General features: G+C 35.3%; 1 protein-coding gene across 1 annotated transcript in view; it reads left to right on the plus strand.

Moving 5' to 3' along the window:
- LOC104575099 (RP1 axonemal microtubule associated) overlaps positions 1-12,923 on the plus strand; it is a 166,632-nt gene that overhangs the window by 151,569 nt on the left and 2,140 nt on the right. The window contains exons 49-57 of the mRNA XM_088540133.1: positions 1,044-1,103; positions 1,439-1,617; positions 2,150-2,372; positions 5,373-5,527; positions 5,658-5,733; positions 7,236-7,314; positions 7,537-7,822; positions 9,202-9,284; positions 12,219-12,287. Of these exons, the coding sequence (XP_088396259.1) occupies positions 1,044-1,103; positions 1,439-1,617; positions 2,150-2,372; positions 5,373-5,527; positions 5,658-5,733; positions 7,236-7,314; positions 7,537-7,822; positions 9,202-9,284; positions 12,219-12,287 (1,210 nt within the window). The remainder of the gene's footprint in view (positions 1-1,043; positions 1,104-1,438; positions 1,618-2,149; positions 2,373-5,372; positions 5,528-5,657; positions 5,734-7,235; positions 7,315-7,536; positions 7,823-9,201; positions 9,285-12,218; positions 12,288-12,923) is intronic.

The raw sequence follows: 12,923 nt of genomic DNA on the forward strand, positions 1-12,923 counted from the left end.
ATAACTTTTGCTAGAAGCTAGATGGGAACACCATTTGGGAACCCTGTAGGTAACAGTCCACAGAAAAGCTGTTTGGGCTCTGTCTGTGCCTATCTTCAAAGATAAATGGGCCTAATAACAAGATTAATAGGATTCCCCTTTCTGGCACCAGGGTTTCAATATAAAGGAAATCTGGTGTGCAGCCCAGGATGGAAGTGTAGCATTCTCCAATCTGAAGAGCACGCACTCAAAGCCCACTATGACTGTCAACAGGCAGTTTACATGGGCCCTTAGATTACAACAAATACTTGACTTTTCCTCCTGGTACCCAGAGCTTTGTTTGCTGTAGCTGCACTGACATGATGATGTTTGTCAAAAAGATAGCTTATAGACACTAAATTGATTACCCTTGAAATTTCCTTTATTTTGAAGCTGTTACTTGCACAGAAACAAGTAATTTGAGCTTTGTTTTACATTGTAGGATGGCACACTCAAAACATAAGAATATTTAATGTATAGAAGGCTATATAACATGTTTTTACTCAAAAAGAAAAAAAGAAAAGTTATTGTTTTGACCAGAAAGCATCGTTAATATAGTTGAAGAATATGTGGGGTCTTTTTCCTTTATAATTGGAAAATTCAAATTTAATTGTAAATTCAGTAGAAAGCTTTCAATCTGTGGTCAGTCCTCTTCTTCCAATGTTTAGAAAAGTTTTGGAAATCAATAGGATCTGATATTAGTGGTAGGAATATCATCCCCTAAAAAGGGGATTAAAAATATCAACTCATCCAGAGTACAAGTTGGACAAATGAACCAGAAATGCTTTGAGATGAAAAACAAACATTTCGTAGTATGGAGTCTCTCTAGAGTCAGTTCATTAAATAGAATAGTATATAGAAGATGATGCCTAAGTAAAAAATCATGCTCAACACTTCCTAGTTAAATCTTCAGTCTAAATTACATAGTACTCAGTCAATTGCCTCAGCATAGATGAATACAGACATTCATTATAATTTAGATACTGTTTTGTAAAGTATTCATTTAGTCTTTTTTTTAAAAATAGAAATTCAGGAGAGGAGGAGCACTGCTGTCTGGCCTTTAGGAAAAGAACAAATAAGATCAGGTAAAGCTTCTGCCATTTCCTCAACTTCTCATTCATCAGTTCTAAAATAATGATGTGGGGATATTTTCAACACACTGTGTCATTACACTTGCTGGTATTGGTGGTATTTTCTCCTATCTAGCAGTAAAAACTTAAAAATACTTAGGCGGCTGAGCAGAACCCAAAAGAAGTAAGCATAAGATTAGTACATAAGCACTCACTTACACATAATATTATCTGTGTAGACTAAGATACATGTCTTATGAATTTTATCTCAGGTACCTTCATTAACATATGAAATCAGGGACATCTTTTAATCATTTTTCCTTTTTATTTTCTATACTCTCTTTGTTCAGAAGGCAGATGGAGGATTTATTTCACAAAACATGAAGAAGAAACAAGAAAAGACTTTGAAAAGTTGACAGAAAATATTTCCAAGTTGGTTATGTTTTTTTATGGAAGCAACGGCAAGTCAGATCCAGTTTCCATGGGAAACAAAGTGGAACATCAAGCTAAAAACCAAGTAGCATATGATGTAAAATAATATATAGATTTGACTATATTTACATTTTCTTTGAGTTCCCTTTTAAAGAGAGATCATTGTGTATGTGCTATAAATTTTGCAAATGTTATTCCTTAAATATTCAAGAAAAGCAGAAGTAGAACCTTCAGTTGCATACCAGATTCATTTTTAATATTTGGCTTTATCAAGGTTGTATTGATCAAATATATTCTTTTTTTTTGTCAGCAAATAATCATAGTTAATAATACATATCAATTTAAATAGCATTAAGTATTCACATTTAGAAGTCAGTGCAGAATGTAATTTAAATTTGATAGGATAATTACAATGAATGCCTCGAGTACAAAACAAGTATTTCCAAGAGTGCTTACATTCAACCCAGTTCTGCTGCTTTTGAACTTAGTGGGAGTTTTAGCACAAGGATTAATGTGAACAGACCTAAGTCAGTACTTTTTACAAAGCTTCTTCCCCTCCTATAGAGTAGCTATGCATATATCTGTATATTACTGTCAGGATGTCAAATTCTTGTTTTATTGCTTCCTAGATACATTTACCAAATGATTTGGGAATGCTTTATAAAGTCAGACTTGGACTTCAGAGTTTGGAAAACAGCATATCCCAGTTGTCTTTTCATCATTTTAAAATGCAGAACACATCAACCCTGGATACCTTCAGTCTCACTATAAATAAAACTCTTCCTCTTTCTCTTAATGGAGACAGATGGATCGAATTCCCTGTAGAATGGCCATTAAAAGAAGCACTTTCCGGTAAGTATAAATCTACACTAGGGTAGCTGAATGGTCCAAGAGGTTAACTTGTCCTAATATTACAACGGAAACCTTTATCAAAACAGAAAATTTTATTGTCTTTATTTAATGATTCATAAATTCTGAATAAGAATTTAAAATGTATGAGGGAAAGAAGTGCCTACTCAGCTTAATTTCTGTACCATAAAGTGTGAAATGCAATATTCATTTGATTGCACACAGCCATTATTACAAGCTACATTGAATAATGTTAAGAAATATTCCTTTCTTCTAATATTGTAATATTTATGTTCTTCTTTGTTTAGTCCCTAGCTGCTCATATTTACTGACATTAACTGTGTAATTTTTCATAACTCATTTTCTATCAGATAATGTTTTTGTTTTCACTTTCCAAACAAATATTCTCTCTAAAATTAGCTCAAAATGACATAAACAGAATATTTTTTATTACACGCATACACTCCAAATACTTGGCTGTTAAAATTAGGTTAATGATTGTCTTGTAAATGCCATCCTAAGCAAAATGAAAGAAACCCTATCAGCTAACATCAACCGCACTTCCATGATATTCTACAATATAAAAAATATTATTCTTTGACATAACAATTCTAAATTTAATAAAAATGTCAAATTATGATACTTAATACTAAAATAATTTGTGCCTGAGTTTTATGCAGAAAAATAAGGAAGTTACTTGGGTAAAGAATAAGTCAGTTCAACCAAAATGTTCTGATGTGGGTGTTAAATCAGCTGCCTCAATAAGCTTTAGATCAAAACTTATGACCCAGTTTCAGGGAAGTATTTACATGTCTCTAAACATAAACACACAAGCAGTCTCCACAGAATCAAAAGGCTGATTGTAGTTACATGCAGATATATTTATGGGCACAAGTACATGCACACAGTAAGAGAATGATGCAGTGAAGATGACAAAGAGACACTTAGGCTGCAACTCTGATGACCTTGGTTTAGACTCTTGCTCCTACTTTAGACTCCCACTTTAAAAAAAAAAAAAAAAACATTTCTGCATTCTTTGATCTTTTCTGGTGGTAAATTTTCCTTGTTTGTAAAACATTTTCAGATTGAGAGGTAGAAGTCACCAAGTAAAGAATGTCTATTATATTACCCTATGTGTTTAGGTTAAAAAGCAAACAACAAAACTCATCTCTTGCACTCACTTGTTTCCATTTGTGTTTTAGAAGTCTTCAAGAATGGATTTGTAACTACATTTTGTAATCACAGCAAACAAAAGAACTAGGGCAATCTGAAACATGTTCCCCCAAATCTTTGCCATTTCATGTCCAAGAGAGCTTGAAGCAGGTGCCACAATAGGTGGCATGCACGGAGTTCAAAGTGATCCTGAATGCACAGAGTTACTTCCAATTTATTGTGCAAAACAACTTTGCTTCTCCGTCAGCTTTTTAAGGTTAATTATCTCCTTGGTTTTCTTCTTCTCAACTAAAAGCAAAAGCAGTATTGTGTTAATTGGAATGGAAAGCAGCTGATAATAATCACCTTTAACAGAAGACGTTTGCTGTTAAATTTCAGAAACATCTCAGCTCTGTATCATTTATAGCATACCAGTATTTCATCTCTTAGTTTTTTTTTTTATTATTATTATTTTGATCTTGCACTTGGCATTGCAATGAATCATATACTAGCGGCTAATTGGCACCATCAAAATACATCTGATAAAATACAGTGCAGACCCCAGAGATCTGATTGTGTACCAGTCCATGTGTGCCTTTGGGTGTATTAACAGGGAGAGGTCTCCAGCTGAGTATATACATCATCAGTTTCTCTTCACAAAACCTTCCTCTGAGGTGCTTACACTTCAGAGATCCCCTAGGGAGGAATCAGTGCTCTTTTTCTCACACACAGGCTTGGATTGAAGATAATTTTTGCATTACTGTAGCTTTAAAGGCAAGACAATGAAACAGTGAAAAGGTTTAATGAAAATACATTGTGCTGCTTTCAAATATCTGATCATTTCCACAGAAGTTAAAAAAGAATGAATAGAAGAGCCACACTGATATTATGCAATCATTAGGATTTTATAAAATTAATTGAATTATAGAATTCATATATGTATTATACTTATCGTGGCACTTCTTTTAAGATGTTTCCCTTCATATTTCTCTTCTCCAATCTACTCAACACTCTGCAGAGATAAAATCTTTGCCCACAGCTATGGTGGTGTGACCCCACCATCTGTCCACAGGCCACCATTGAAGCATTTCAGTCCTCTTCCCTTACTTGCGTCAGACTGCTTCAATTGCTGCTCTTTGTGCAGTGTATTCTGACAGGTCTGCCTATGGAATACACCAGCGTTCATTCAGCTCAAACTCTAGCTGGCTACAGTGTGCAACGGCTGTGAGTGCACATTGGTTCTCACCTGGGGCATCCATCCACTCACCTTTGAGACCTTCATCCACTCACTTTCCGCCTATGAGTCCCTGGGCTCCTTTTAAAATCAGTCCTGGGCCTTCAGTCCCTGCCAGAGCTACTCTGCAAGTGCACCTGCCTTTAGGCTTGTCTCTGACCCTGACTCCTGGATGGGCTTTGGATCTATGTTGTGGCCTTGTTTCCAGTCTCTAGCCCCATCTCCCTCTGCTCTTGACTGGGCTACCTGGATGGACCCTAGTCCTGCTTTGAGATCTGGGGGACTGTGGCAAAGCATAGAATCATAGAATTGATAAGGTTGGAAGGGACCTCTAGAGATCATCTAGTCCAACCCCCCTGCACACACAGGGTCACCTAGAGCACCTGGCACAGGACTGCATCCAAGCGGGTTTTGAAGATCTCCAGAGAAGGAGACTCCACAACCTCTCTGGGCAGCCTGTTCCAGTGCTCCGTCACCCTCACTGTCAAGCAAAAATTTGGAAACAATTTGAATTTTCCTGTCACTGTTTAATTCCATCTGTACATTGTGCATTATCAAATAGCTATGAAAGGTAGTGACATGATAATAACAAGATATTTTTCCTTTTGATATTGCAGTGGTTACGTATCATATAACAGTATTTTCTAGAAATATTCTGACCAAGAGAAATGTAGTGCATATGACCATATGTGTGTATGGAACTCATGGAGATACAGGGGACAGATCCCTTCTCTGGTCATTGGAGAATGTCCATCAGGGAGAGGACAGTGAGGTATTTTTTCTTAAGGCACTTTAACGTATATCCTTTATTTCATTCTTGTGCTTCATATACATTTTTTCAAAATCTTCCTATATTCATTTAATGTAGCTTATGAATTTAATACTAAATAATTTTATTTCAGTCATTTGTAGTTGCCATCGATGCTGTTGAGCTGGGAGAACTGGACAAAGTCATTCTTCTAATCAGCAGTAAAGCAGGTAAACTACTTTTGCTAACTCTCTGAATAAGTTCATGATGTGAAATCACAGATCAAACTTTATGTTAAAGGTGATGCAGTTGCTGCCAGAGATAAATCCCATTTAATTTTCTTTGACTTTTTTTTTCATTGTTGTTAAAAGATAATATTTTATAAAGAAAATGCCTGAATTCTGTCACATTAAAACTCCTGCATCTAAAGACTTTATAATTATTGCATCAAGAAAGGAAACTACTTTCCCATATAAAAAAGAGAAACAGAAAAATTAAGACTAGTGATTGTATTCCATTATTAGGATATGATTCAGGAGAATAATCATAACTCATGTAAGAAACTGGTAATGTTTCATTTTTATTCTCTCACTCAAAGATTTTGAGGGGGATTTTACCCCTATTAGACAAATGTTAGTTTTGCTACAGAATTCCATTAAAACAGACATAACTGAGCTTCTCCTTGACTCATCTGTATGATGGCTACAATGCTGCTCAGAAATATTCTAAATATTAATTATCTGAAAGTCTTTTGATGTCCTGAAATGAAATTTGCTGTATGATTGCAACATGTTACTTAGTGTGTAGTACCTTTGACCATTTTCAGATGTTTTTCTAAGAAAACAAGGCTTACATGTTTGAACTTTTTGCACTTTTTTGTCTTTCTTATCTGCCTATCTATCTTCTTATCATAATAAACTTTTAAACTCACCACAAAATTTCAACCAAATTTGAAAAAAATTGTATATATGTCAGACATGCATAGCTCAAGATTGTGTGAAATTAGCATCTGAGTAGAAGGGAGTGAAGGAATAGAAGGGATTCCTTCCCCAGAGTGTGAGGTTAAATTAAACTCTTACTGATATAGTTAAAGCAATATGGATTCCAACAGTGCTTGATATCCCTAGGCATTGGGGTACACTTTGCTGAAAAAAGGGGCAAATAAAAGAGGAGAGGGCAAAAAGAATAGTCCAAATGTAGGTGGAGTTCCCAGGACAAGATTCAAAGGGAGATGTAACTCAGCAAGCTGTCTCTAGTGAAGGAGAGGTGTGCATTATGTTGCTACACATCCTTCATACTCTTTACTCAGTCAAGTCTTCTTTGTGCTGCATGTGAAAAGGAGTCTTAGCTCCAACCTCCTTGTCAACCAGTCACTGAGGAGAGAGCACCAGATACATAATCTGCTCTTCGTCCTCTAAAATGCCTTTCTGAACCATGATGAATCTGATGTACATGCCTGTCCACAGCTGGTGAAAACATCACTACTTTGCCTTACTGAATAAGCAAGTGGTTACTTCTAAATTTCTAAGTAGGAAATTAAAATAGGAACAAAATAAGGAACGTTATAATGATGCCAAGATTTTAAAGTCAATTGTTGCTATACATCAGTGGATTAATATATGATGTTTTAATATAACAAATAATATAACATCACTATATTATCATCACATTTTATCTAATTCCTGGATATTCTGTACAACATTTTCATTATGCTTTATTTACTTGTTTGTAGATTGCAAACTGGATGTTAAAAAATTGCATTTAAAGGAAGCTCTAAAGGAGGATCCTATTTATGTATTTGAAGTGAATGAGTACGTATTGCATATAAAGCTAGTCACTTGATAGTATGATTGTTGAAAACACTGAGCTAGATTAAAATGACGTTGTCACAAAGTGATCATTCAATTGTTTTTTTTTAAAAAATATGCCCGTCTTTAAATGTCCCATATACATTTTTATGTATATAAAATGACTTTGTTTGTTTGAACACGTAGTTTAGTTAGCATCAAAATACATGTCATTTTGTTTTGCAGAGCATTTTCTGTGGATGCAAATAACCCTGGAATACAGAAAGAAATACCAGTATCTTTTGTTATTAAAAGAGACAAAAGGAAGAATGGCATAGATAACAACTCACATATAGAAGGAGGTCAACCAGGAAATCTGGCAGAGTATACTATTAAAGTGTACACAGGTGACAAAAGGGGAGCAGGAACGGATGCCAATGTGCATATTATTTTATTTGGGAATGAAGACAAATCTGAGGTATTTCAGCTCTCCCAGTCACTGGAGCATCAAGATCCCTTTGAAAGAGGAAGGGTGAGGACATAGATTTTATAGAATATGTTCGTTTCTGAGTTGGGAACTTATACCTTATGCAAGGGCAAGATCTTTCTAGGACCTCAGATATTTTTTCTAATTTTCCACATAATTTAATGAGATATCATCTCAAATATCTCTGCATTCCATTGTTTTACCAGAGTAACCAAGGAATATTTTATCTCTGTTATGTCTAGCTGACTCTCTTATTCTCTGTCTCAAACACATCTCCATACTGCATCTACTCCTCTACGTAGTTATGAGATTCCTCAGTCCTGAATTCAAAGCATTTATTCCTGTGCATGTAAATGCATGTGCAACATTTCTTGTTGTTGCACAAACTTTGAATATTATGCTTGTGTTAAAAATACACCAGTTTGTTGTATCCCACAATTTTACTTCACCTTGAAAACTGATACTGAAAGCATTCCTCAGCTAATACCCAGAGAAAATGGAATCCTAGACACCTACCTGGTTTTGATGTCCATCATGCTTTAAGCTATTCAGAGATCCTTAGTTCAGATACAGATACTTGCGTATGAGTGCTGATTCTCTTTATGATGTCCTGGTACCTTAGCAGAATGTTCTCCTGTTTTTAATAAACATATTTCCTTGGCAAAGGATTTGCTCCATTTTTTCATCACCTGTGTGATGAAGTATAATGATGGTTACCCTTGTGTAGCAATAAATAAATATATTTCCCATATCTTTCTCCTGTGGTTTTCCTGAAAGTTAATGACTGAATAATTAAAACTCTAGTTAAGATATCTTCCTTACGAGACCTAACTCATTATCTCCAGCAGTACAAAGTATCTCTTTACTTGCAGTTGTCTGAGTTTCTTCAGCCAAGGTGTCTGTGAATGTTTTCTAATATACCTTTACGCATGTAGTGTCTGCCATATTGAGAAGGTTAATGAAAATTGTTACTTATAGGCTCAAGAAGCAAGTAGGAGGGTGCCTTGCTTAGTACTGTATACAGTATTTGAGAGATGGAATGGTACATACAGTAAAAACTTCTAGCTTTTGCATTCATAAAGGTATATTTATGTATCATAAACTGAAAAAAAATGTTGAAGGCTTCATTTATCAGTTGAAAGTTGATAAGATACTGAACAAAAATATTTTTCTGGTCTGTGAAAGCCAAGAATTGATCTACTATAAAATAAAAAGTGAATCTCTCATGTTTAATCTGTAGTTCACCTAGTAGGAGACGATCTATACCAGATATCTTCAGTAAGGAAAATAAAACATATTAAGTGTCAGTCAGTCAGTTATCCTGAATTCATATCAATTAGTCTCAAAACTTAGATAAGCAAATGTACAATTTTCCAGATTCTGATATATTATTTTTAATAATTGCCCATGTTTTAATTTTACAGGTTGATACATTCAAGATTATGACAAAAAAAATAGGAAGCCTTCATTCAATTGAAATTGGTCATGATGGGAAAGGATTCGGTAAGTATACATATGTTCAACAGGCTTTTAAAAATCTCCTGCCTGAACATCTGTCTGACATTTGGAAAGGCTTTTAAAGTCATGCTACTGCTACAGCTAGCTAATACAAATCTTTATACCAATGAAGTCAGTTTAACTGTCCTTACTTAACCACCTCTGGTTCTGTCACATTTCCCTTGAATTATCTTCACATTTTTTTGCTAAGAGAGAACTTCTCAGTCTATACCTCCAGGGGTATGATGCTTCAGTCACTGCTCAGCTAAAAAACCTATTAAATATGTTCAATTACGTAGGACTGAGTTTTCAAAGGAGATTTGAATATTAAGAGAATGTATACCAGAAAAATTTGATTTGTTTAGAGTCTTGATCTGTAGGTAGTGGGTAATTCTGGAGGATACTTACACTAAGTAAAATCCTCCTACTTGTTTTCCTCTTAATAGTGTTAGCTGCTGTACATCACACAATTCAGCTTAGAGCGGGTCTGGAAAGGAGCTCTACACAATCAGACTTCTGGTGCTTGGGGAGTTGCACAGAAGTCTGCAGGGACAGAGACACAGACTGAACTTGAATTTCTTGGGCCCCAAACCATTGACAGTGTGATTATTTCTCTTCTCTGTCTTCTGATCAACACAGTTGTTAGCACTGCTTTCCTAGCACAGCTGGTGTGTGTTGATCCATCTCACATCTAGGATTTGTTTCCTCTAAATTTGGCTCTGAAATTGTCTCCAAATGTCTTCTGTCACATCAGTTGTAATGCTCACAGGCATCCTTGAATGCAACACCTGCTCTAAGTGTTTCATCTGTTTCCTAATCTTTCCTTATTGACTCTAGATTTCTCCATACCTGGAACTCTCAGTGAGTACTTCTGGAGTTTTATCTATAAAGGATAAAATATTAGATTATAAACTTTTCAGGAGAGCAAACAGGCCTTAATATTTATTTGTAGAGTGCTGAGTAAATTTGAGAGACTGTAAATTTTTATTGCTAATAACCTTGACTCTAAGTTACAGATATTTCATGAAAGGTCATATATTCCAAGTAGAGTCTATGATATATTAAACCACTCACAAGATTTCATTAAAGGAGTTCACAGTTTCAATAAATGGCTCTTGGGAATTGAAGATGAAAAATGTAGACACCTTTATACGTTTTTTTTCTAGTTTTACTAAATAATTGTTTGAAAATGTTCATGAAAAGTGAGAAACATTGTTATGCCTTTAAATTACATATATATTGGCAGAATTTACAACATATTTTCTGTTATATTTTAGTCTACTTAATACTTTGTCCAAGTATCTGAAAACCTTAATAACTTGTTACAATATATTGTTTTATCTCTAAGACACACAAAGAATACGAAAAGGTTTTAACCTACTAACAATATTCTCCTTATTTGTTTTTAAGTGTTGACACTAAATATTTCCCGTGGCAAACACAACAAAAGACACAAGCAAAAACATAGTATTTACAGATAATAAAATTTAATTTTAAAAAATTTCTTATATTAATATTAATGAAAAGAAAATGTTACAGCACAAGAAGGACGGTATTTTTTCCCACATAGCAATATAGTGGACTGTAGTAGAATATTAAACACCTGCTTAAAACAGAAGCAGATATGAGTTTTGGCCTACATTGGGTGCCTCTCTGATTCCCTATTGCCAGAGAAATGTGGATATGAAAAATGCTCAAATTCACCACTTCATTTAACATAAGTGTAAATGCACTAAATAAAAAGAAGGAATAGAAGTTACAGTACAGATTAGGGGTTGACCTGCTGGAAAGCAGCTCCACGGAGAGGGATTTGGGAGTCCTGGTTGACAAGAAGTTAACCATGAGTCAGCAATGTGCCCTCGTGGCCAAGAAGGCCCATGGGGTTCTGGCCTGCATGAGGAGGAGCGTTGCCAGCAGGTCGAGGGAGGGGATCCTGCCCCTCTCCTCAGCTCTGGTGAGGCCGAAACCTGGAGTATTGGGTGCAGTTCTGGGCTCCCCAGTACAAGAGGGTTGTGGAGCTTCTAGAGAGGATCCAGTGCAGAGCAACAAAGATGATTAAGGAGCTGAAGCATCTATCATATGAGGAAAGACTAAGTGAGCTGGGCCTGTTTAGCCTAGAGAAGAGAAGATCGAGAGGAGATCTGATCAATATGTACAAGTACCTGAGGGGAGAATGTAGGGAAGATGGGACGAAACTCTTCTCAGTGGTGGCCAGTGACAGGACAAGGGGTAATGGGTGCAAGTTGAAGATGGGAAGTTCTATTTCCATGTGAGGAAGAACTTCTTTACTGTGAAGGTGACAGAGCCTTGGAACAGGCTGCCCAGAGAGGCTGTGGAGTCTCCTTCTTTGGAGATCTTCAAACCTGCCTGGATGCCACCCTGTGCCCCATGCTCTGGGTGTCCCTGCTGGAGCAGGGGGGTTGGACTAGATGATCTGTAGAAGTCCCTTCCAACCTTAACCTCTTTGTGATTCTGTGAAGTTCTGTTTTCCTATTGTTTAAGGCTCGGACTGTGATTAAAGAAATTATATCTAATGATAAATTCTATCTGTTTTTAATTTATTTAATGGACACAGAAAATGAAAGCACATTAGGGATACATTTTGAGCACATTTCAGACAGAAAAAAGCAAGAATGCATTCATTATTACCATGTACTCTGTTTCATTTATCTTACTACCTGCTCTTTTCAATGTGAAAAAATATGTTAAGTTGTAATAAAAATCTACCTTTATATTTTCTGTCAAAAACATCAAAGACCTTCTCTATAAAACAGAGGAATGTTGGTAGTAATTTGAATTATCTACATTTCAGTTTTATTATTGATATTGAATACATTTGAAAGTACTGAATCACTCAGACTTGGAAATGAAATCAAAAGCCTTTCTTGCGCCTTATATGTGTTTTGATTATATTAAATTTGCTCATTTTTTCTTCTACAGCAAGTGGCTGGTTTTTGGAAAAAGTAGAAATCACAGATGTATCTAATTCAGTGTATTACTTTAACTGTAACAGGTCAGTAGATCTGCTCACCATTACTTTTTAGGAGCTAATTTTTAAATAGCAAGAATTAGTAATAGTCTTTCTAGTCTGTCAGTTGTTTCTGCATTGTATTCTTGTATTCCTATCAGTCCCTTCCCAGTAGCTTTTGAATTTGATGGCAAATTCTAATCTAACTTGTCAAGAACAATTATTTAGAGGAAAATACTGTATTTTTTCCAAGTAATTGAAAAAGTAGTGTTTTTCAGTACTGTTGTACAGAAGAAACATTAATTTACTTCTGAAATCATTCAGTTTCATTGTCTATTTAATAAAGGCCTAGGATGTATATACAGCTTAATAGCGTACAGGTAAAAGAAAGCTTTTTACAGGATAATGTACAGCGGGCTAATAATATAAATTTAAAAGTTTATTTGGTTAAAGAGCTGTCAGGGTTTCTAGTATGTACTTTCTTCTCAGAGGTTGGAGATTAAACTGAAAGGGATATCTGAAGTGACTCTTCTTGACAGCATACAGACAAAGCATTTCATAGTAAACAGTAATAATAATAAAAAAAGACCTTCATGTGTTTTGGCATTTAAATAAGATTTTTAATGCACTGGAGAACAGAGAATTATGAAAACATATTGCAATTTTTCTATATCTAGAAAG

This window comes from Tinamus guttatus, unplaced genomic scaffold (assembly GCF_059628265.1).
Source record: "Tinamus guttatus ecotype Peru unplaced genomic scaffold, ASM5962826v1 Tinamus_guttatus_pri_ptg000056l, whole genome shotgun sequence".
In the NCBI taxonomy this organism is placed as follows: domain Eukaryota; kingdom Metazoa; phylum Chordata; class Aves; order Tinamiformes; family Tinamidae; genus Tinamus; species Tinamus guttatus.